General features: G+C 34.6%; 1 protein-coding gene across 1 annotated transcript in view; it reads left to right on the top strand.

The window, feature by feature from the left end:
• The window catches only part of COL5A2 (collagen type V alpha 2 chain), a 140,925-nt gene that overhangs the window by 71,451 nt on the left and 48,343 nt on the right, over nt 1-21,131 (top strand). The window contains exons 3-12 of the mRNA XM_012777011.2: nt 918-931; nt 3,398-3,430; nt 4,464-4,496; nt 6,016-6,069; nt 10,764-10,874; nt 14,487-14,564; nt 16,693-16,737; nt 17,597-17,650; nt 18,065-18,118; nt 19,218-19,271. Of these exons, the coding sequence (XP_012632465.2) occupies nt 918-931; nt 3,398-3,430; nt 4,464-4,496; nt 6,016-6,069; nt 10,764-10,874; nt 14,487-14,564; nt 16,693-16,737; nt 17,597-17,650; nt 18,065-18,118; nt 19,218-19,271 (530 nt within the window). The remainder of the gene's footprint in view (nt 1-917; nt 932-3,397; nt 3,431-4,463; nt 4,497-6,015; nt 6,070-10,763; nt 10,875-14,486; nt 14,565-16,692; nt 16,738-17,596; nt 17,651-18,064; nt 18,119-19,217; nt 19,272-21,131) is intronic.

Genomic DNA, 21,131 nt, shown 5'->3' with positions numbered 1-21,131 from the left:
ATATGTGCATTAACTGTAGGAGTATAAAGTAGTATAACTTTTATGAAGGGATGTTGGTAAAATATACCAAATCACAAATGTCAATACACTTTAACTCAAAAGGGATATTGAAGAATTTATCCTACAAATATCCTTGTATGTAGTCATATATGTTAACATTATTCATTACAGTATTATTTGTAATAGCTAACAAAACCATCCATCCCAGCTTGTCCAGGAAACCCCAAATAATATCAATGTTATCAGCAAAATAAGCAATAGCACCCACTTTCATTTTCAAAACTGTCCTAGTTAGGTGATAAATTATATCCTGATAATAGCAAAAGATTAGAAACAATCTAAATGTTACTCATGGTGAAAAGTGAAGGTTAGTTAAATTGATTATGGTAGATTCATACTATGGAATCCTGTAAAATTTTATGGAAAACAATAAAGAATCTATATAATGATAGACAAAGATCTCTAAGATTTAAAGATCTATAATACATTCAGACAGATGAAGGATGGACAGTATGGAAATGGTAGAAAAATGAGTCTATATTTGCTTTTTAAATTTTATTAATACATTTTCACTTTTGAACCATGTGAATGAAAAGCCTTACTCATAAAAAGTATAAGAAGCAAAAATAGAGAATTCCATTATAACTTTAATAGCTAATTTTATAACTCAGTGAATTTTACATGCTATATAAATGTTGTGAAGAATATTAAAATTATGTCAGAATTTTCTAAAGTGGTGCATTATTTTGCTTTGCATGGAAATAATGATCCAAATCAACTTACTTTCAAGTTCTGTCTAGGGGTGATAGAGTAATCAGTTTAAGTTAAATTGTGACTCCAGAAGAAAAGCAAATATTAGCAGATTCTCAATAATTGTTTCTTCATAAAATAATATACTTATTCTTTTCTTTTTATAGGTAGAGGAAGAAAGGTAAGTCTTACTTTGTATAGTTTCTTTTTCATAAACAAAATTATTTCTAGCACTATTGACACAGAATTGTCCTCTGAAATGTTTAAAAACTTTTTGTAAAGTGTAAAGTACCATATAAATACATTGTGACAAATATTAATATGAGCACAGTCCAACTACTATATTTCTAAACTACAGATGCTGCTATTCTATTCAAATTGTGGCTAATTCCTGTTTCTATATCTATATGTTTCTGCCTGAAAGTTGTAAACTCTTTAGGGATTGAGATTGTATTTTACTAACCTTCATATTCCTTACATTTACCACTGTGCTTAGTATATACTTTACATGCATTAGATGTGTAATACACCTTTGAAGAAAGGAAGGAAGGAAGAATAGAATGAAGGGAGGAAGGAAGGAAGGAATAAAGAACATCAGTTCTACTTTGATGGGATTGTGGTCCCTCTCCCATTGGTTGGGAAGTAAAGATCCAGAATTAATTGACCGTTTTACCAAACAAACATTGCTTTCCCTTCTCTCCCTTCCCCAACCTCAAGAAGCTTAAAATCTAATCCTGGGCACATGCTGTATACTCAGGAGAATAAGGTGGACTATATCCATGACCCTAGTTTAATTGGCCAACCAGCCACTTGCCATCTGGACACTGGTAATCCTACAGAGTGAAGAGAGTTCTTTTTCCCTTGGAGTGCTCTTAGTTTTCTGCTTATCTTGAAAATTATGGCATTTTCTTCAATCCTATCTGTTCAAATGGTGTGGGCATAGGCATGGGATGAAGGGGGTGGAAATGGCAGTGACTCCAATTTTCAGAAATTTCCTTTACACAATGAAACTTCAATAAAGTGATTTATCAGATATTCAGATAAAGCAATAAATAAGAGTGATGCCATCAAGGGGAAGCCCTGGCCAGTTTTAAACTGTTTGATTCAGAGGGCAATACCATGAGTTTGTCTTACTTGGAATAAATGTAAGTGAAGTTATTTAGATTTGAATATATGTCAAAGGAGAAGGACTGCAAAGGGCTGTCAAAGGAGAAGGACTGGCTCACACTTAATTTATATCTGAAAACTAGAATAAATTGAAAAGAGATTAGTATAGGCCTTAAATAAACTATACAGATAGATGAAAGATAGATGGATAGATACATAGATAGATCAATTTGTGAAATAGGAAAGAAAAAAATAACACCTAACAGTGAAAAACTGCCGTGAAATAATCAGTTTAATTCAGTTAGTAATAATTAGCCAACTTGCTGAGAGGCTGTGTCATTTATTGCCTTTCTCCAAAGGCAGTTATGAGACATCTGAGTGAGGGGTAGGTACACTAGCAGTAGCTGTGAATTTAGCAGACTCTAGTTACGTGCCACTATCTTTATGCCTTATTTTCATTTATCATCAGGTATCATCAGAAACACGAGAGCAGAGCAATGCTATACACATGCATTTTGTTCTTGGCTTATATCCATATTGATTTTTAATTATAATTCATTCATTCATTCATTCATTCATTCATGTTAATTTCAAAATAATTAGTGAGCCTTTTTTATGTCTACATATGAGGCAATGATACAGATGATACACATGTGGGAAAATCACTGTGACTGTCTCCATAGTAATGATATCCTATAAAGTTATGAAACATGTTCATAGGGCACTAAGTGATAAGTAAATGTAATTGTCATCTGAATCTGAGTCTATGTTTATGTTCCTTAGTAGATGTGAAAATTAAATTTAGTAAAACTTCAGACAAATTATCATTCCACATAAATTAACTTATTCAAAGCCCATGTTAATAAACACAGTGGAAACTAATACATTTGTGGCATATATCTAAAATAAGAAATATATAGAATCATTAGGGAATTTATTATCAGAAACTATGATTGAACAATTAATCCCTTATTAAGCATTGTGGAGCAATGCAACACTAATATAAGATATGAAAAGACCTATAATTTAGTTAAGAGAGATGTCAGAAAATTCTACTCCCCTACACACAAAATAAGAGTAAAGTCTACACATTGTTTACAGGTCTGTTTGTTAGAATGGAGATTACACACCTATTATTAGTAGCCTATTCTATTTTTCTCATTTTGGCTGAGATAATTTGTCCTCTCTTTTCACTTGTTTTTCTAGACTTGTTCTAGAGGCAGCTTTTTTGTCAGCATCATCTCATAAAACACTTTATTTATTGGACACAAATTTATATACACTTTCTAAACAATTAAAATTCTTTGGCATTTCAAAAAATCTCTTTTATTATAGCTTAAAGGTTAATTTTTATTATTTTTTATGATTTTAAAAATGAAAATAGTCTAGAAGTTAGCAGATGTGGAAATATAGAAATATGTCTGTTTTACTTTGAAACCATATATGTTGATCCTTTCTTTGCCTGGCAAATTCTAGTAGACATGTTCATGCCTAACAAACTATTATATTTTGCTAATTGAATATTTTTTTAACCTCACAGGGACAAAAAGGAGAACCAGGATTAGTGCCTGTTGTAAGTAAATGTTGTTTTCGTATTCCTTTAATAAACTTAGCTATAGTATGGTTGTATATTATTGCTTATAGACACACTCTCAACTAAGGAAACTGTTTTATAAATAAGTTTTTAGTATAATGTAAGCAAACCAAAACAGATTAATTATTTAATATTCTGTATTCCTGCATTTATAGTCGTGTGATTGAAGGTAAAAAATCATGGTTTTATAAAATTAAATATATTATGTGCAGGTATACAGTGATAGCTAATATTAGTGTTAGTATAGTAGTTTAATATTCCACAGTTTTGGAAATATGCTATACTTTGATCCTGATTGAAATTCCATGTTGCATAAGAATGCTTAAGACTTCATTAGACTAGTAGATGATAAAAAGTATATTATTAAATAGCATGAAAATTCTTCCTATTCATAGGTCTTGAAGGAGTTATTGTCGATCTGTCATGACAAAAGCATATACATGTTCATTTACTTGGCAGTGTTTACAATTTTGCTTTGCCTTTAAATTAGCTTGTTTTTAAACAAAGATTACCTAAAAATTAAATCATTCATATTGTTTTATTTCATTTAAAAACACTTATGTGTACTTACTAAGTCTTAGATGCTAAGTGTTTTAAAAATATTTATTTGTCTTTACAACTATGTAAAGGAGGTAATTTTATAATCATGATTACCATTTTACATTTAAGTTTCCATTTAAAGTTCCATTTTAAGTAAACCTAAGCAGAAAGAAGATATTTCTCCAAGGTCACACAACTGGTAATGAGCAGTGTCAGGATTCAAATCTAAGCCTCTTTTCTCCAGCGTAGGTGCTTTTAATGACTACACCAGTACTGCCTCCCTATATTAAAGTTTAAATTAGATAATATCTTAGATCGTAAGGCAAGGAGGAAATGGACATCAATTGACAACATCCATTTGTTTAAAAAAATTTACTAGGGCTTTCATTATTATTTTTATTAATTTGGCTATAGACTTTTCTGAACGCCTGTAGAAACTTTACCTTTACAAATTATCTCATTTATTGTTTAGGTAACAGGCATACGTGGTCGTCCAGGACCGGCAGTAAGTAGTTTCCACTAGTATTCGTGGTACTCTTGTATTTTTTAAGATACTGAAGATCTTTACAGATATTATATCTATGAGAAGACAATAGAATGTAAAACAGTTATGCTTGGTTTCTTGAAACATTGCATCTTAAAACATCTTCAAACTAAGCCTTCCTTTGCAGCAATTAATGGCATGTAGGGGATCATTTCCTTCTGAAATTGAAGAACCTTATTATTAGTTATGTGTTACTGTTGCTATTGGTTATGAGAAAAGCAGAATAATTTATTGTTACAGTGTTAATTTTAGATTGATCTTGTTCAGTGAAATTAGGGCTTAGTTGTCTATTTGTTTGACTATGATTAAGGATGGATTACTTTTTTCTTTCTTTTTTTTTTTTTTTGAGACACAGTCTCACTTTGTTGCCCAGGCTAGAGTGAGTGCCATGGCATCAGTCTAGCTCACAGCAACCTCAAACAAGGATGGACTACTTTTAATTGCTTAACAAAATTAAATCACATATTGTAGTGGAATTTGAGAAATCATATATCAGAATAGTATATTTCTGTTTTAGCATAAAATACTAATTTTTTTAGGTTTGGATTATCAGTAACATTCATAGGTAACTAGATGGATAATACACACACACACCCCTCTCATGTAAATTGGAAAATACTAACATAGCTTTAACAGACCTACTCTAGTCCTTTTGAAGCTTTTGCTTTTAAATAATGCTGTATGCTGGATTGAGTAAATGCACAATCTAATCTTCATCACTCAATTGAAATTATTTTTTGAAGAGAAGTAAAATTTCCCTGACAACTACCATCTCCCAGAAAAAAAGCCATTTTACGATATCAGCACAGTAACACCACTTTTGAAATATGATAGTTATTTGTTATTTTAAAGGAAAAATAGCTGCAATTATAATTTGGACAGTTGTAAGTACATTTTAAATATACAATAGAAATATGTAATATTCTACATCAACTAAAAAAAGATGATTGAATGTGCATACAGCAGTCTGTAGTAGGTTAAAAGGCTGTTCTTTCCATTGCATTCATTAGCAACTTGAACAGTGATGAGCAGTAAAGGGTATCATTTATTCTCTGAAATAATTGATCATTTATAGTTTGCAAATTTGTATGGTTTTCAAAATCAGAACTGTAAGTTTTTGTGCCCAGAATTCAGTGGCAAAGGCTGTACTTGAGAGAAGACAGCAAAAATGATCCTTAAAAATTTGCAATTATTACTAGTAGTCAAGCTAATCTATTTAGCTCATTAAGCTCCATGATACTAGAGTGGGCACTTAATTTTTTACAGGCCCTCAAGTTTCACTGCTAGAATAAATAGCCCTTCTATGAATACAGAACTTTTATATGTACATGGCTTTATTCTCTGTAGTCTTCAACAAAACTGAATTAGGAAGTTTGATATTTTTGTTTTCCAATTTTCTTTTATCAAGCAAATCTTTAAAAAAAAATCCAACAAAAAAGTATAAATGTTTTGCAGGCATAATCATCATTTTCTGTTTTAGGGACCTCCAGGATCACAAGGACCAAGAGGAGATCGAGGCCCAAAAGGAAGACCTGTAAGTTAACATGGGGTTTTCCTTTTTGCCAATGTGTACCGAGTCAGTCAGTCTACATGGTGTTCCCTGAATACAGCAAGAAGCCCGGGCAGTGTTTTTGTTTCACCTGTGTTAAATGTTACAAAGAATTCAGGTCATGAATTGATTGTATAGCTCTCCTAATTCAGAGGAAATTAAGACATGCTAATAATTGGCTATTATTAGGTAACACAAATGATATTTCCTTTTTTTTTATGAGGTCAAATTAAAATAAAGTGAAATTGAAGGAAACATAATTAACACATCATGTTGTTTTCAGAAGTTGTCACTCATGAGTAAAGAATGCCAAGAATGTAATGTTGAGATAAAACACCCAAGTTCTGAGATCTGTGGTTGCTATAGGAATAATCAAGCTGGATAGAGGAAAAAGAAATTATTAAAAGATAAAATTTTCTTTCAAGTGGTTGTACAACTGATTTATTTCCCAGGTAGCACTCTGCCTTTTCAGTGAGCAGCTGCTACAGAGATATCTAACGAGCAATTTAAAAAATCAACAACCTCATTACTTTAAATTAAACTAGCCACCTCTATGCCCTGGAGATAAAATATGAGGATATTGTATAATATATACCAAATATTTTCTCTTATTACCTACCTGCACAGAATATGTATTGTTCTCAAGTTTTAGGGCTATAATTTTTTCTTTCTTATATCTCACCTCTAAAATCTAATGTTTTTCATATATTAAATAACCGGATTAATTTGTGTTGCTATCATTATCCTATGTTTCAATCAGAAAAAAATTTGTACTGTTTAATTTTCTCTCTAACGATATCTACTAAAACTTAATTCTCAATGGATTTTTAGACCTTTAGGTGTGTATTTATCCATATCTCAATGAGAGGATCAGATAAACAAAGAAGCAACAGATAACTTTGAGTATACAAATGAGGATGAAACATATTTTAGACCATGTCCCTAGGAACTCTTGCCACTAGTTTCATCTTTGTTACTATTTTATGCATCTACTCATTTCACCAGGTATATAGTATGATGTCAATACTTTTTATGAAATGGAGCTGGAGCATGGATAGTATTTGCAGGCACACATGTGCATGGCAGTGCCCCAAGGAAGTTGGGCATAGGCATATAGGTGAGCGGCAAGGCTGTGTTCAGATTATTGTATGCCACATTCCTTGTTGCCATTCTATTGATCTATCTCACCAGTGTTGGTAGCTTAAACACTGCTGGTAGCTCTCCAGATGTCTGTCCAAGGTCTAGAATGACAAAGATAGGGGGAAAATGACTTCTGTTGGGTGTAGAGTGGGTGGTGATGCATGCAGAAAAGATTTTGCATCAATATACTTGTACATTGTAAGTAATTGATAACATTGGGCCCTAAATCTAGGTGGAAGTTGCTATGAGAATGGTGGTCAGCCTTTCAGAATGCCTAGTTAGGATCCAATGAATCTATTCTCCAACCCTCTTGCTTCTTTTCTCTTCCCTGCTTGACTTAGTGTACGATGTGGTTTATTTCCTATTTAGGTTAGGTATGAAATAGTCAGTGTGAATTGGGTATGAGTGTGTGTGTGTGTGTGTGTGTGTGTGTTTGTGTTTGTGTTTGTGTTTGTGTTTTGGGAGAAAGAAAGGGGGGGAGGGAGGAAGTGGGAGAGAGACAGAGACAGAAGAGTGTGGAGTAGTTATTTATAATGAATTAAACATGGCTATCCTGGCAGATACTCAAGTAGACTATCTATTCCTCTCTTAATCCTAACAAGCAGTGGTATAATGATATTTAACAATGGACTATTTTATGAATTTTTTTTTTTTGCTTTGTAGCTTTTGCTGATTTTCCTAGTATAAATATCTTTACCATAACCAATTTCAAGCTACTGCCATGATGTCACAGAATACGCACAGATAGAATGTTTTGCCTCAAGTCCCAAACTTTCTAGAAACTGCTTAGCTGGATTAAAGCTGTGGCTGTCACAATATGGTATGGTACTATAATCATGAATACTGTTTTCCCTACTTCCACTACCATTAAACAGTACTGAAGTCTCACAATGCAGCACAATTTCTCAACCTCAACACTTGCTATTTTGGGCCAGATAATTCCATATGCATTATAGGAAGTTTTGCAGCATTCCTGGATTCTACCTACTAGGTACCAGTATCAACTCCCATTCTCCATATAATTGTGATAATTAAAAATGTTTCTTGTTGTTGCTTTGGACTGAGAACTACTGATAGAAACTCTCACAAAGACTTCAGTACTAGCCAATGATTGTCTTGAGTGTCTCTCATTACATGTCTTTAGTTTTAAGAGTATTGCCCAAGTAACTGCACAGTGACAAACTAACAAGCTGTCAGAAAATGGCCAGTCAATGGTGTGCTGAGTTCTGATGACACATGACATTTAACCTGTATAGGTGTCAGTTTTCTGATCTGTAAAATGGGAAATATACCAGTTCTTACCTGTGGTAGCATTTTATAGTATGTGTGTGTGTGTGTGTGTGTGTGTGTGTGTGTGTGAGGGGGGGGGAGTGAGAGAGAGAGTTACCATTAACCAGCAGGGAATAAAGTTTTTGATGATTCTGGGTCATTAGTCTTTTCTACTTGTGGGTGTTTAAAGGTTGCCACCTAGTGGCAATCTATAAGTACTTTTTATTATAGATTGCTGCCAGAGATATTAGATCCTAGGAATTGGAGGAAATGATAATTATAATATTTACCTTAATATAAAAATTACATGATCAAGTTGCCTTGAATATGTAAAAATATATATATTTTAATGAATTCCTAAATTATATTTTTTCTCAATATTTATCAGTAACTATGCTCCTATTTTTCTTAGTCCAACTTGAAATCTTGTCTGTGTTCACTTAATTTTGCATAAGTTCTATAAGTTTTTATTAATTTTATACTCAATTTGTATAAGAGTAAATCATGTAATCTAGTTAGAGGGGATTCTGTGGAGGCACAGAATGAATCATGAAGTCAAGGAAAAACTCTTTGGATCAGACTTTGAGATATGATTATTAATCCTAGAAGAATGGAGCAGGACACAATTTCATTGGATGATTTATATTATCCAAACTTCTCCCTACTCTCATTGACACTAAATATAGTTTTTTATTTTGTCTTTCAAAATCTCACAGGGAGCACAGATTATGTGTTAGTTCCCTTTTTGTGCATATTAATACTTGGTTATCAATTAGCAATTGAATATTGCAAAAACACATTAAGACTTTTCCATGCACGGCTCTGTGAATAAACCAGACTACTATTACTTTGTCACTATTGACTATATATTTCTAGCTCATGTTGTTTGCATTCATATGATCCAGCAGTCCTAGGTAGCAATTAAAATCAGCTTCTATTATATATAATGAAAAGAGTGAAGTGAATTGTCAGTAATTTAGGAAACAGAAATGGTTCGATTTTTAAAAGATGGCAATAATTTTCTAAGAAATCATTTTTTTAAATGTGAGTTTTTCAGGCTAAGTTATGTACTTCTATTTGAATAGATAAATTTGCTTATTTATCCCACTACTCAAATAAATACATTTTTGACTTTATTAGAATAATTAAATTTCTGAGTAGCTATTATGCCACCCTTCCTGGAACCATCATACAAACTGCCCTCCACCTCAGCTTGTCCTCTTTACGGCCTCTGCATTGTCAGCTCATGTTTGAATTGCGCACTCTGGGCCAGTGTGTATTCTCATGTTTAATCACAAGAGGCTGCTTTTACTGTTAAACTCCATTTACCATATTTTTCTTGATATCTGCTTCTAATTATAAAAAGTATACTGCCTTACAACAGTTTTGGTCCTTCCTTCCCTTTTAAAGCCTGTCAAGACTCCTCAAGGTTAAAGAGCCAGAAAATACTTGACATGTCTTGTGGGAAGGATGAGGTTATGCGATGGAGCATTTCCAGAGCTGAGCATGTGGCCGTTCCCCAAGCTGCCTTCAGAGTGTGGGTTAGAAGAAGGGTGGGATTTGGCAGCTAGAAATCATTGCTCACTTCTCTGAGGACTAGACTTGGCTGGGTCACAGTGTCTTTGCCTCAAATTTCTCATTGGTCTAAGCTACCTCTGAGGGTGGGAAGGAGAATAAAGTGTGCACGACTTAAAGTACTAAACAGGACTGAAATGTGACAATGTAATATGCATGTTCTGAGTGTCCATTATGTTCCAGGAACTATGCAAAGCACTAAACAATTAGAAAGATGAAAAAAACCCGCAAAATCCAATCAAGGAGTCCTCACATTTTTTTGAAGGGGGAGCGAGGTTAAGCAAGCATATACATGATTAACTGTAATCTAAGACAAAAAAGTGAATTTAGAAATTGTTGATTAAATACCTTTGAACACCAAAACTCAACCAAATAAGGAAGCTCATTATAGAATACTGTTGAACAGAAAACAATTTTATAATTATTCTTAGAAAGCTAATTACTGGGGGTTGAACACATCAAGTGAAATTCTTACCCAGCCCATGTTCCAATGGTAGATGCTCAAACCAGTGCTGAAATAGCCAGAGTGTTGAAATCAATAGTATGATGTGGCTGATGAAATTGCCGTGGGTGGCTAGATTGCCATTTATTTTTAAAATAAAAAAACACTACATCACAAGAAGTCTGTGCTTTTATCATCTTACTAAGTATATGCTTAGCAGTGGGTTGTAATTTCCACTGACTTATTTTTCCAGGGTCCTCGTGGTCCTCAGGGAATTGATGGAGAACCAGGTGTTCCTGGTCAACCTGGTGCTCCTGGGCCTCCAGGACATCCGTCCCATCCAGGACCCGATGGTGTGAGCAGGGTGAGTTTTGTGCATTGTTGACTCTTATGTGTAGGTAATGCATTAACACATTTACTTCATGTGAGTTGTATTAAACTAACACTAGTTTTGAGTCCGGACCCTCGTGAAGCATATGTAACTCACACATCTCTTTACCTTGGGAACCACACGAACTATTTTTCAAGTTGCATATAATTCACACACAGAAAACGATAACATATAACAAGTTTTTCATTAAATTAGAAACGATCTTTTTATTTTCAAAGTGTTTATTCTATTTTTTCGTAATAAAGCACCATAGCCCCAAGGAAAACATTTTTTTTCTAGTGTGGCAGTCAATGTGTTAAATTGTTAATGTAATGTTAGATCTTAAATTGCATCAGTTCAGATATTGACATTTGACTCTAAGAGCAGTTAAGCTAATAAATCCACAGAGGATTGTTGGAAAATTCAATGTAGCATTTTTTTAAAGTCTTGCTTCAAATTATTTGTATTTCTCAATATCAATTCTGGACTCTATGAACTTCGTTCTTTCTGTTAATTCTAAAGGACTGCTAACATTGTTAGCATTTTACCCACAGTAGAACTTTCAAAATTGGAGTCAATCCTCTCGAATCCTGCCGCTGCTTTATCAAATAGGTTTATGGAAAATTCTAAAGCTTTGTGGTTACTTCAACAATGTTCACAGCATCTTCACTGGGAGTAGATTCCATCTTAGGAGACCACTTTCTTTACTCATCCATAAGAAGCAACTCCTCATCTATTAACATTTTATCATGACATTGCAGCAGTTTGGTCATCTTCAAGTTCACATCTAATTTTAGTTCTGTTGCTGTTTCTACCACATCTGCAGTTACTTCTTCCTCCACTGAAATCTTGAACCCCTCCAATTAATCCATGAGGGTTGGAAACAGCTTCTTCCAAACTTTTATTAATATTGATATTTTGACATCCTTCCATGAATCACAAATGTTTTTAACAGCATTCGGAATGGTCAATCTCTTCCAGGAGATTTTCAACTTACTTTGCACAGATTCAGCAGAGGAATCGCTATCTATGATAGCTATAGCCTTATGAAATGTATTTCTTAAATAATAAGATTAAAAAGTTGAAATTACTCATTGATCCCTGGGCTGCAGAATGGATATTGTGTTAATAGGCATGAAAACAATATTAATCTCCTTATACATCTCCATCAGAGCTCTTGGGTGACCAGGTGCATTGTCAATGAGCAATAATATTTTGAAAGGAATTTTTTTCTTTCCGAGAAAAAGATATAAACTATGGGCTTAAAATATTCAGTAAACTATGTTATAAACTGGTGTGCTTATCAACCAGGCTTTGTTGTTTTATTTAGAGAACACAGGCAGAATAGATGTAGCACAATTCTTAAGGACCCTAGAATTTTCAGAATGGCAAATAAACTTTGGCTTCAACTTACAGTCATCAGCTGCATTAGCCCCTAACAAATGAGTCAGCCTGTCCCTGGAAGCTTTGAAGCCAGGCATTGACTTTTATTCTCTAGCTATGGAAGTCCTAGATAGAACCTTTTTAAAATATAATGCTATTTCATCAAAATTGAAAATTTGTTGTTTAGTGTAGCCACCTTCACCAATGATCTTAGCTAGATATTCTGAATAACTTGCTGTAGCTTCTACATCAGCACTTGCTGCTTCACCTTGCACTTTTATGTCATGGAGAGAGCTTCTTTCCTTAAACTTCATGAACCAACTTCTACTAGCTTCCAATTTTTCCCCTGTAGCTTCCTCATCTCTCTCAGCCTTCCCAGAATTAAAGAGAGCTAGGGCCTTCCTCTGGAGTAGACTTTGGTGTAAGGGCACTTTGTGGCTGGTTTGATCTTCTATCTAGACCACTAAAACTTTCTTCATATCAGCAAAACTCTATTTTGCTTTGTTATCATTTGTGTATTCTCTAGAGTATCACTTTAATTTCCTTCAAGAACTTTTGCTTTGCATTCACAATTTGGCTAACTATTTGGCACAAGAAGCCTAGCTTTTGACCTCTCTTGGCTTTCAACATGCTTTCTTCACTAAGCTTAATCATTTCTAGCTTTTGCTTTAAAGTGAGAAATGTACAAGTCTTCCTTTCATTTGAACACTTAGAGGCCATTGTAGGGTTATTGGCTTAATTTCAATATTGTGTCTCAGGGAATAGGGACGCCTGGAGAGAGAGAGAGAGAGAGAGAGAGAGAGAGAGAGAGAGAGAGAGAGAGAGAGAGAGAACAGCTGGTGGGTAGGGCAGGCAGAAAATACACAATATTTATCAGTTAAGTTCACTGTCTTATATGGGTATGGTTTGTGGTACAATTACAATAGTAACATCAAAGATCACCGAACACAGATCACCATAACAAATACAATAATAATAAAAAAGTTTGAAATATTGTGAGAATTACTAAAATTCACAGAGATACTAGATGAGCACATGGTGTTGCAAAGATGGCGCCAATAGACTTAGTGGATGCAGGATTGCCCCAATATTTCAGTATGTAATAAATGCAATATCCATGAAGTGAAATAAAATGAGGTATGCCTGTGGATTGATAGCATAAAAAGGAAATATATGGAATCTGAATACAATTTTTGTCTTACAATAGTTCATACATGTTTCTCAACTGATTGTAGAAGAAAGTGTCAATTTATTTTTTTAAAAATACACATATTCTTGGCCAGGCACAGTGGCTCACACCTGTAATCCTAGCACTTCAAGAGGCCAAGGCAGGAAGATCACTTGAGGCCGGGAGTTGGAGATCACTCTGAGCAAGAACAAGATCTTATCTCTACAAAAAATGGAAAAATCAGCTGGGCGTGGTGGCATGTTCCTGTAGTCCCAGCTACTTGGGAGGCTGAGGCAGGAGGATTGTTCGAGTCCAGGAGTTGGAGGTTGCAGTGGGCTCTGATGATGCCACTGCACTCTAGCCTGGGAGACAGAGTGAGACTTTGTCTCAAGAAAAAAAATTCTTTCCCACTAAAATTTGGAAATTAATATAACTACTGAGATGTATATAAGCAATTTTGGCCAGTTTGATTACCAGGGCTTTTTAATTATGAAAGATAATAGATAAAACTATTCCTAATGCTTGGGACATTCAGGGATTCAATAAAAGGACTATAAAATTTTTATCAACTTACATAAATACAATTTAAAGTTTACTGTCCATGAACAAAGCAAAAAGAATATCATCTAAACAAATAGTCTGAAATGGAATCTGGAATCTTTAAGACAAATAAATGCTTTTAAAAAAATCAGGCTTTTTTTCAGATGTTTGGCTCTATACTCTAACTGTGGGAGGAAATCAGTTAAAGAGATTTAAACCTGAAATCAATTAGACTGGCTAAGTACTTATCAGAATGACCCTGGCTTTTATCAAGTACCAGACATTTGTCCCATTGCAATAGTTGTTCTGAAGCAACATACTTGTACAATACTCAGGGGCAGAATAGTTGATCAAAAGCACATACAATAAAAACAGCTTGAATCTTTTTCCATGCTTTAAAATGATTCTCAGAAGAGTCATTCTATAAGAATTCCAGAAAGTGTACATTGCTCAATCTAAAAAGTATGATGAATGTCTTTTATTGTGAAAATAATGTCAACACATTGCTTTTACAGCCATTCTCAGCTCAGATGGCTGGGTTGGATGAAAAATCTGGACTTGGGAGTCAAGTAGGACTCATGCCTGGCTCTGTGGTAAGCATGAATGTTACTGATAATCAAAGTATTTATGGAAAAATAATGATAAAAAGAGAGGCTTGAGTTAGTCAAAAAATAACATGTGTCTTCTTAAACACATCCATCCATCATTCATTTAATTTATTTATCAAACCCTAGTATGTGCCAGTTAAAAGACCAGTGGTGTCCCATTCATAATTAGGCAAAGTATTTGTTTACATTAACAAAGGGCTGTCTGCATATTTCATTTAATATTTGAAGAAAATAAAGGATTTTAAGATGTATAACCACCATGACAATAACAAAACCTATACCTTTATAAATTAAAAACAAACTATTTTATGGTACTGTTAGAAATAGTGATTTGGCAAAATTTTTAAATGAGATGTTTTGCTATTTTCATTTTTATCATTTTATACTTAATATTCTCTGGCTGCCTTATCTCAACAACTCTGAGGTTTCCTGGCTGGGCTTTCTCGTCATTTTTATCCTCTTTGAATTTCTTCAATGGTCAAAAAGATTCCCATTTTTTTTTCTATGCAAGTACTTTTACCTAGGTATTTGCAATCTTATTCACCTGGGAGCAATGCAATCTTACTGAATGAATTAACGCTCTCAAACCAACTCTCTCAGGCTTTTTTGCTCATAACATGATTCAAAAGCATTCCAGATAATGAAACTGCAAGCACTAAGAAGTATGAAGTCAGACCCCACAGATAACCACTCCTTCTACCCATCATTTAGTCCAGCATTATGATTATTTTAAACATTGTTTGTACATTTTAAAGTTACTAATGGTGGTATGACATCATGTAATCATTATCTTGGAGTATTTTTCTGAGGTATATAAGTTTTTATCCATTTAGAGTTTAAATTATATGTTATTTTTTTTAATGAAACCTTTATTTTCTTACTAGCTAAAATATCTGATCCATTCAATATAAAAATTTAAGTGTTTTGGCATAAGCATAAAGTTGATTTTTTAAAAGTGTGACATTAAAAAAATGATAACAGACATAAATTAACACATTTTCTAGAATTGCATTTTCCTTTTCTTCCCTTTGTGATGCCTCAGTGTAATAATCACTTCCTGTTTAAACGAGGAAAGAAAGTCTGTGTGGATACTTTCCACATATGTTGTGGGGACAAAAAGGAATAATGCAGAAAACTCAGTGCTCCAGACAAATTTAAATGGACAAAATAATCTAGTCGTTATTGTTGATAAATAATTCAAATTATTTATTTAAGTTATAAGAGTTATCTGCTGGGAAGCTGAAGAATTAAATAGGCAGTTTAATAATTACTTTGTGCTTGCCAAGATTTTTCTTCATTCGGATGTTCTGGTTTAACAGAACCACCACCCTTTACGCCTGTGCTCCCCAACCCCCGGACAGCAGACCAGGACTGGTCAGTGGCTTGTTAGGAACTGGGCTGCACAGTAGAAGGTGAACGACCAGTGAGCAAGCAAAGCTTCAACTGTATTTGCAGCTGCTCCCCATTGCTGGCATCACCACCTGAGCTCCACTGCCTGTCATATCAGCAGGGGCATTAGATTCTCACAGGAGCATGAACCCTACTGTAAACTGCACATGCGAGGGATCTAGGTTGTGCGCTCCTTATGAGAATCTAACGCCTGATGATCTGAGGTGGAGCTGAGGCGGTGATGCTAGCGCTGGGGAGCAGCTGCAAATGCAGATCATCATTAGCAGAGAGGCTTGACTGCACAATAAATGTAATGTGCTTTAATCATCCCAAAACTATCCCTTCCAGGCCCCCACCCTCCCATCCTCCCCTCCCCTCTTCTGTGGAAAAATTGTCTTCCCTGAAACCAGTCCCTGGTGCCAAAAAGGTTGGAGACTGCTGCTTTACACATGTGGGTGTTCTTGTCCTAAAGACATTGGGTGTGTACAGGCATATTGTTTATTTCTCTTTATGACACTGAGGATATGTATGAAACCATCCCAAATGTTGCCTAAGCTTTAATCTCTTTGAATTTAGCTGCCTTCCAAGTGAGTACAGATGGAGAATGTCATCATTCCCTTGTTAAAGCTTCACTTCTCTAAATTCTAAAGCTGACTCAACACTTTTGAAATATTTGACACAATTGTAGTGAATAGTATGCAATTATTTTTCTTATTTTTTTAAGGGTCCTGTTGGCCCAAGAGGACCACAAGGTTTACAAGGACAGCAAGTAAGTCGTTGCCATGACTGCTTTTAGTTGACCTTGAATTGTATATTGTAATGTTTACTTTGAATGTGCTGTTTTAGATCATTTGCCTTCACTTAGAAAGCAATATTTTTTCAAGGTTTCTTCATGATGCTAAATTTTTATCATCTGAGTTCTTTATGTGACTGACCTACAAGACCAAGAATTATGTGCCTTTACTTTTGAAATAACAGTTCATTATCTCATGTCATGAGAATTCTCACAATTGGTTATATGCCAATGCCAAGTCTATCAAATTAGATAATAGAAGGCCATCATCATGTGGTTTATTAGAAATAACAAAGTGATTGCTCCATGGAATCTTTAGGAAGAACATTATACTTTCTACACTTATCAAATACCATTAAAATAGTAATGTAGAGCTATTTTATTTTTGTAGTAATTTAGCAGACATTAGGAAAACATTTTTTAAAAGAAAGAAAGAAAATAATCTTTAGCTTAATCAAGGTTATCATGCTGTCATTATCATGTGTGTGGAGTTTTACTTCCAGCTATTAGTGAATAGAAAAGTTGGTTGATGATGGTGATGAAAAAGATGATGATGATGATAACTACCATTGATTGAGCACTCTCTCTATGCCAGCAGTTTTCTAGGTTCTTAACATGTATTAATTATCTAAAAAGCTATAACAGCTTAATGAAGTACTATTATTCTCATTTTTAGATTAGGAACCTGAGTTATAGACAGATTAAATAACTTGCCCAAAATCACATAGCTGGAAAGTGGCAGAGCCAGCAGTCTGAACAACTAACTACACTATATATTGTAGGGAATATAGGATTTAGTATTTTGTCTGTATATATAATTTGTTCTCAATTTCAGGGTAGTGCAGGACCTTCAGGACCTCCTGGTGAACCTGGTGAACCTGGACCAATGGTAAATGTCAAGTAAGCATGTAAACCCAGTTACATGTGGGTCCACCATTATAATGATCTCAAATAATGAGTTATTTATTTTCTCAGGTCTTCTCTAATGTAGCAGGAAATAGCCATCCAGATTGGGAATCCTGTTCTATAGACCGTACTTAAGCTACATGTTTCTTGTGGCAGAGTATTTAAATTCAAAGGCTTTGAATATGCTCAGTAGACAGTACTGAGACATTTGCATTTGTGCAATTAAACTGCTTTTTTCTGTTGAGCACATGGTCTGAGGGATACAACATAAAATTCAAAATATTACTAAAACTGTTTTCTCTGGTATTTTTTATTTGTCTAAACAATATTGTGGATTATATAATTGGCAGGTGGAGATAAATATTTCTTATTTCCTTTTGTTTTGTTTTGTTATTAGGGTCCAATTGGTGCACGTGGACCAGAGGGCCCTCAGGGGAAACCTGGGGAAGATGTAAGTTGCCTTTCTCCACCTTGCTTAGAAGTTTTGAAATGTCTAAAAAGGAGCTAACAAGAATGTTCTGCATTAATTCCATTTAATTTCCCCACCCTTTTAGCTTCCATTTAATTTAGTATAAACTGGAAAATGCAGGATGGAATTTTATAAAAATCTACTAGGGCTCTTAATTTTGGTAGTATTATATTATTAAGTACTGTATCTTCCTGTATTCCTCAGGCTTACTATCAAGATTTCTCCGTGAGATACTAGAATTGTTATCACAGTAGTTATAACCTTCACTGGTGACATCACTGAAATGATATGAAAGAAAAATACATTGCTCAGATGGCAATACAGCATTATGAGGTTTTCATTACATGGAAATTTTTTAAATGTATTAGTAATATAGTGTCAATATAGCTCCCCAAGGCTGAAAAAATGATTTCTTCAATTGGATTTTTAATTAAAGTTAAGACTCAAATCCAGATTTTGACAGTAAGAATATGTAATCAGACAACAGTGTGCAATAATAGACTTACTTTTCTAGATTCTTTAATTGTACCAAAGTTGAGGATAAAATTATGGGTAGTCCATTACTTTCTATGTGATACTAAACCAAGTAAATATTTTTTCTTCGTGAGTCATAAGATTTACTTAAGAAGATTGCATTGATTGGCCATTGAAAAATATCTCTGCTAGTTCTTTTGTTTTTTTTATCACAAGGAAAGAAACAGCCAGGGGTATTTTAAGAAACAATGCTTGAATTCAGTGTTATGTGGTCATATAGAATTTTATAGTATATATGTGTGTGCATGTGCATGTGTGTGTGTGTGTAAGTTTTGATGTTCAAGAAATGGTGAGCTAGATCAGACCAGGATAATTTATATCCATTTCTTCCTCTGGATAAATTAATGAAAGCATCACGAACTAACTTGTTAGAGTAGACTGATATCAGGAATAGAGCCTAGTTGTTTTTTTTTTAACACTGCTTAGAGCATTTCACCTAAGCTTTCTGAAGAAGACTTTTTATTAGCAATTTATTTATCATTTAGTCTCAGGGAAGACCTTTTAATCCCTCTTTGCCTCCTCTACCCCTTGCATTTTTTTCATAAAGGGTGAACCTGGTAGAAATGGAAATCCTGGCGAAGTGGGATTTACAGGATCTCCGGTAAGTTTATGCTTGTCAATATGACATAAAGACAAACTTCAAAAAATAATGTTAAAATTAACTTGCAGTTCATTGTATGCACATGTTTTAGACCCTAAGTAAATGAAGACAACCAAGCAATGTTCCCTTCAGTCAAAATGGAAAATGTTACAGAACATTTTGCTGGAGTGATAGCTAACTCCACTTCCCTGCTTTGCATTGGCACCATATAAATAGCCCTCCTAAAGTCAGAGAATTATATTGTAACCTAACATGAGTACTTTTCAAATTGAGTACCAACTTTTTAGACTATTCAGAAAAGAGGAGAATTTTTTCAGAAAATGAGTCACCAGCCTGACCTATTTACAACTCACATCTTAGGCCTGCTTTATCTTTTTAAAATATTTTTATTTTGTATTGTCCCAAGTGTCTAAATAATACTTGGGAAGAAAAGTTTGTTGACTTGTTCTTTTATCGGCTAGGGACTATATATTATGGACAGGAAGCCTCTGTGGCTGCTCTCCAAACCCTAATGTTGGCTGAAATTCTTGATGAATATTCTGGGCCCTAAAATTTCATGACAAGATATGTTGATTGCCAGCCCTCCTAACGCAGCTGCTTTCTGCTTCCTTGGCTCAATAAAAGGGTAGGTCCCTTGCAACCCACATGGCCAGAATTCAGGACCCGGGCCACTTTGCCATACTCTAAACCCACCTGTCTGTTGTCACTCACATTACTTTGCTAGACCCTTTCCTGGAATGTGCTACGCAGGCAAGGGGGGGGGGGGACAAAATTAGAGAATGATAAGCAAGCAAAACTCTTTCTAGAACTTTCCTATTCATTGTGTTTCTCCTCCCCAACAGCCCTTACACATTCAGCCTCCTAGTTATTATATTTCCTATAATTTCCTAATGTTTCCACCATTGAATACAACAGTACTACATTACTCTCTGTTTATTTTGTGAAAGTTGATGAGGTTCAATGCTAGGAATTTTTTAAAAACAAATGAATGCTTATCTTTTATGAGAATTTACAGGACTCTAAAGATTATTTAGTTTCAAGCATAAAACCAATCCCCCAGCTCCCTGCTCTCTTTCCTTTCCTCCCCCATCAACCTGGGAAATAAGGGCAGACAAAGGCATGAGGTTTAGTCATTTGCACAGATGTCTTTTTTGACCAATCCCGGCTTGAACCTCCTGCATCCTGTTGCCCTTGTGCACATACTCTCAGTGTGGGCCCTCCGTGGGAGGAAAGGTGCCCTGCCAGCTCAGCACAGATGCACTCTGCAAGCTCAACGCTGTAATGACAGTCCTGGGTCAGCAGAATGAGAATTTTTTACGAGCATCAGGACATCTGGTTCATTTTCTTGTTATATTAGGGATATGTAATCACATGAGAATTTCCCTCAGAGACTGTAAAAGCTGAAGTTAAATAATTATTTGAAATAACATAGCTCAGTAATTCCCCTATAGGCTTAGATGGGTGTGTACTGTGTTGCCTGCTCAGGGTAAAGAGACAAATCTCAGTAAAAGGGAGCATTTCAGCTGATAAACTTAAAGGGAGTTCTTGACGTGAAAGAATTCCTAAGCAGGGTTATATAAACAGAAGAATTAGTGGGGCTTCATTTGTTCAGAGAGCATGGTTTGATGTATCATTACCGTGAAACCCCCTAAAACACTAAGGAAATATTTTCCCCTCAAGAGGTCATAGAGGAATTATTGCTTTGATTTTACCATATGAATTTCATTTATTGAGTTGCTTATTCAGTCATTTAGTAAGTAGTGAATGAAGCCTGTGATTTGCAGTGTGGAAGGGTTTTGCCATCTGTGTAGGACTGTGCTAAGACAAGAGAAGTTCCTTTCGAAAGGTTTAGGTAAAGTG

The sequence above is a fragment of the Microcebus murinus genome, chromosome 8 (genome assembly GCF_040939455.1).
Source record: "Microcebus murinus isolate Inina chromosome 8, M.murinus_Inina_mat1.0, whole genome shotgun sequence".
In the NCBI taxonomy this organism is placed as follows: Eukaryota; Metazoa; Chordata; class Mammalia; order Primates; family Cheirogaleidae; genus Microcebus; species Microcebus murinus.
Note: the sequence above shows the minus strand (reverse complement) of the source record. Positions and strands in the feature narration are given on the sequence as shown.